This window comes from Terrapene carolina, unplaced genomic scaffold (genome assembly GCF_002925995.2).
Source record: "Terrapene carolina triunguis isolate 2854851 unplaced genomic scaffold, T_m_triunguis-2.0 Scaffold18740, whole genome shotgun sequence".
Taxonomy (NCBI): domain Eukaryota; kingdom Metazoa; phylum Chordata; order Testudines; family Emydidae; genus Terrapene; species Terrapene triunguis.
The window spans coordinates 1-2,383 of record NW_020683091.1 but is presented as its reverse complement, the minus strand read 5'-3'; the positions used below and the strand labels follow the sequence as shown (position 1 = coordinate 2,383).

General features: G+C 70.3%; 1 protein-coding gene across 1 annotated transcript; it reads right to left on the bottom strand.

Annotated features, from left to right (window-relative positions):
* Positions 1–562: 562 nt before the first annotated feature.
* On the bottom strand, positions 563–1,986 carry LOC113408560 (major vault protein-like; the record flags this gene model as incomplete). The annotated part of the gene is made up of 5 exons (XM_029913950.1): positions 1,839–1,986; positions 1,472–1,667; positions 1,275–1,398; positions 1,076–1,207; positions 563–657 (listed from the first exon to the last, which is right to left on the bottom strand). Coding segments are annotated over exons 1-5 (669 nt in total), but the record flags the coding sequence as incomplete, so codon positions are not given.
* Between the last annotated feature and the right edge of the window lie 397 nt (positions 1,987–2,383).

Genomic DNA, 2,383 nt, shown 5'->3' with positions numbered 1-2,383 from the left:
GGGTCCCGGAAGGTCTTGGTGGCGCGGAGATGCAGCGCCCTCTACAGGGGAAAGGGGAACAAGGCCATCGGCACGAGGGGAGCCGGGTCCTGGCTATTCCCTCCTTCCCTAAGGACCCCCGACTCCACCCCATATCCACCTACTCTCCCCTGCCCAAGATCCCCCTCTTCCCCACGGTCCCCCACATCTTCCCTTTGTCCATGGGGTCGACCCCACACCACTCCTTCCCCCCCAGCTCACATCCAGCTTCCCCCATTTTCCTCCCCCCACCCGGACCAGATCCATTTCACTCCCTCCCCACCCCGGACTCTCCCATCCCCTCCACTCCCAGACAGCTCCATGCCCCAATCTCATCCCATCCCCCCACCGGGGCTGGGAACCCTCCAACCTCAGTCCCACCCCCTCAGCCAATAAGGAGGCCACCTCACAGCAAGGGAGCTCCAGCCCCACCCTGTCCTGCCCACCCCAGTGCAGATCGCGCACACACACACACACGCACGCACACAAAGCACAGATCGCACATCGACTGCCACCAGCACCCCTTTCCCACCCCCCCACTCACCTTCTCTGTCAGCAGAAAAGCATCCACAACGTCAACCACCTCCTCAAACACGCCAGGGAGATACGCACCCACTCGCTTCACCAGCCACTCCTCACCTGGGGGGAAGAGAAACATGGCTACACGTGGGGAGTGACGGGCATCGGCAGAGCTGGGGGGCGCAGGGCTGGGCTAGCAGGGGCTGCGGGTCAGGAGTGAGGGGCACCGGCAGAGCTGGGGGGGGCAGGGCTGGGCTAGCAGGGGGCTGCAGGTCGGGAGTGAGGGGCACCGGCAGAGCTGGGGGGGGCAGGGCCGGGCTGGCAGGGGCTGCGGGTCAGGGGTGAGGGGCACTGGCAGAGCTGGGGGGGGCAGGGCTGGGCTAGCAGGGGGGCTGCAGGTCGGGAGTGAGGGGCGCGGCAGGCCGGGGGGGGCAGGGCTGGGCTAGCAGGGGGGCTGCGGGTCAGGAGTGAGGGGGGTGGGGGCAGGGCAGGGGGGCTGCGGGTCGGGAGTGAGGGGCGCGGCAGGCCGGGGGGGTACCTGTGACCCGCCGGGTCCCCTCACGGTCCGTACACTCCTTGCGGGCCCGGAGCCGGATGGCCTGGTTGTGGCGGATGACGGTCGCCTGGCTGATTTCCACCACCTCCACCTCGGTGCGCGGGATGTAGGTGCCTGCGGGAGGCTGGCGTTAGCCGCGGCCGGTCGGGCTCCGCCCCAGCCCCCAGCCCAGCCCACTCACCTGGCCCCTCAAAGAGGAATTCGTCCCCAGCCACGTACTTCTCCCCCTGGTCGTCCTCGAAATCCAGCAGGGCCTTGAGGTGCAGGGCGGTGTCCGGCAGCACCACCTGCAGGGCCGTGATCCCCTGGGGGGAGAGGGGGGTCAGGGCGCGGCTCGGGGGCGCGCTGGCTCCGGGCCGGCCTGGGGCTGGGCGTTACCTGCTGGATCTCCTCCCCCGGGTAGAGGGGGAAGGGGGGCTGGCTGAGCCGGATCTCCAGGTCCGCGTGCCGCAGCAGCGCCTGCCCCGAGGCATCGAACTGCACCCCGGCGCCCGGCGCCCGCAGCACAGGGTTCAGCACTGCGCAGTAGTGCCGGGGGGGCACCGTCACCATCTTGGTCGGGGGGAAGACGACCCTGCGGGGCGGGGGGGAAGACGTCACGGGGGTGCTGGGAACCGACCCTGTGACCCCCCAGCCCCCATACACCCCGCCCCCCGGCCTCCCCCCACCCCATCCCCTCCCCTCCCAAGCAGCACAACCCCTCTGCCCCCGGGCCCAGGCCTGCCCCAGCTCCGGCGCCCCTCACCGCTCATTGTCCTGCCGGATGTAGGTCTGCGGCCCCACCTCCACGCGGGTCACGTTGGAGTTCTGGTCCAGCACGTGGATGTAGTGGTGCGGGGGGATGCGGATGATGGACTCCTCGGCCATGTCGGCTGGGGGGGGGGGCGGGGGATTAGCAGCCCCCGGATCAGCCCCAACCCAGCCCCCAATCCCAGCGCAAACGGAGCGACCGGCCCAGCCGCGTTCCCAGAACCCTCCGCACCAGGGCCCCGCCCGCGGTTCCCTGCCAGCCCCGATCGGACCCGACCCACGGCCCCGGACACCCACACTAGGATCCTCACCCCACCCCCGGAGAACTTCCCCTCTGGCGAGAACCCGTCCACTTTACAGCCCTAATCCCAGAGCAAACACAGCAACCAACGCCCAGCCGCGTTCCCAGAACCCTCTGCAGCAGGGCCCCGCCCGCGCCAGGACCGACCCCCCCCCCAATATCACACTCTCGGGGCACCCGCGCCAGGGCCGACCCCCCCCCATCCTGCATGTGAGGCGCCCGCGCCAGGACCAACCCCC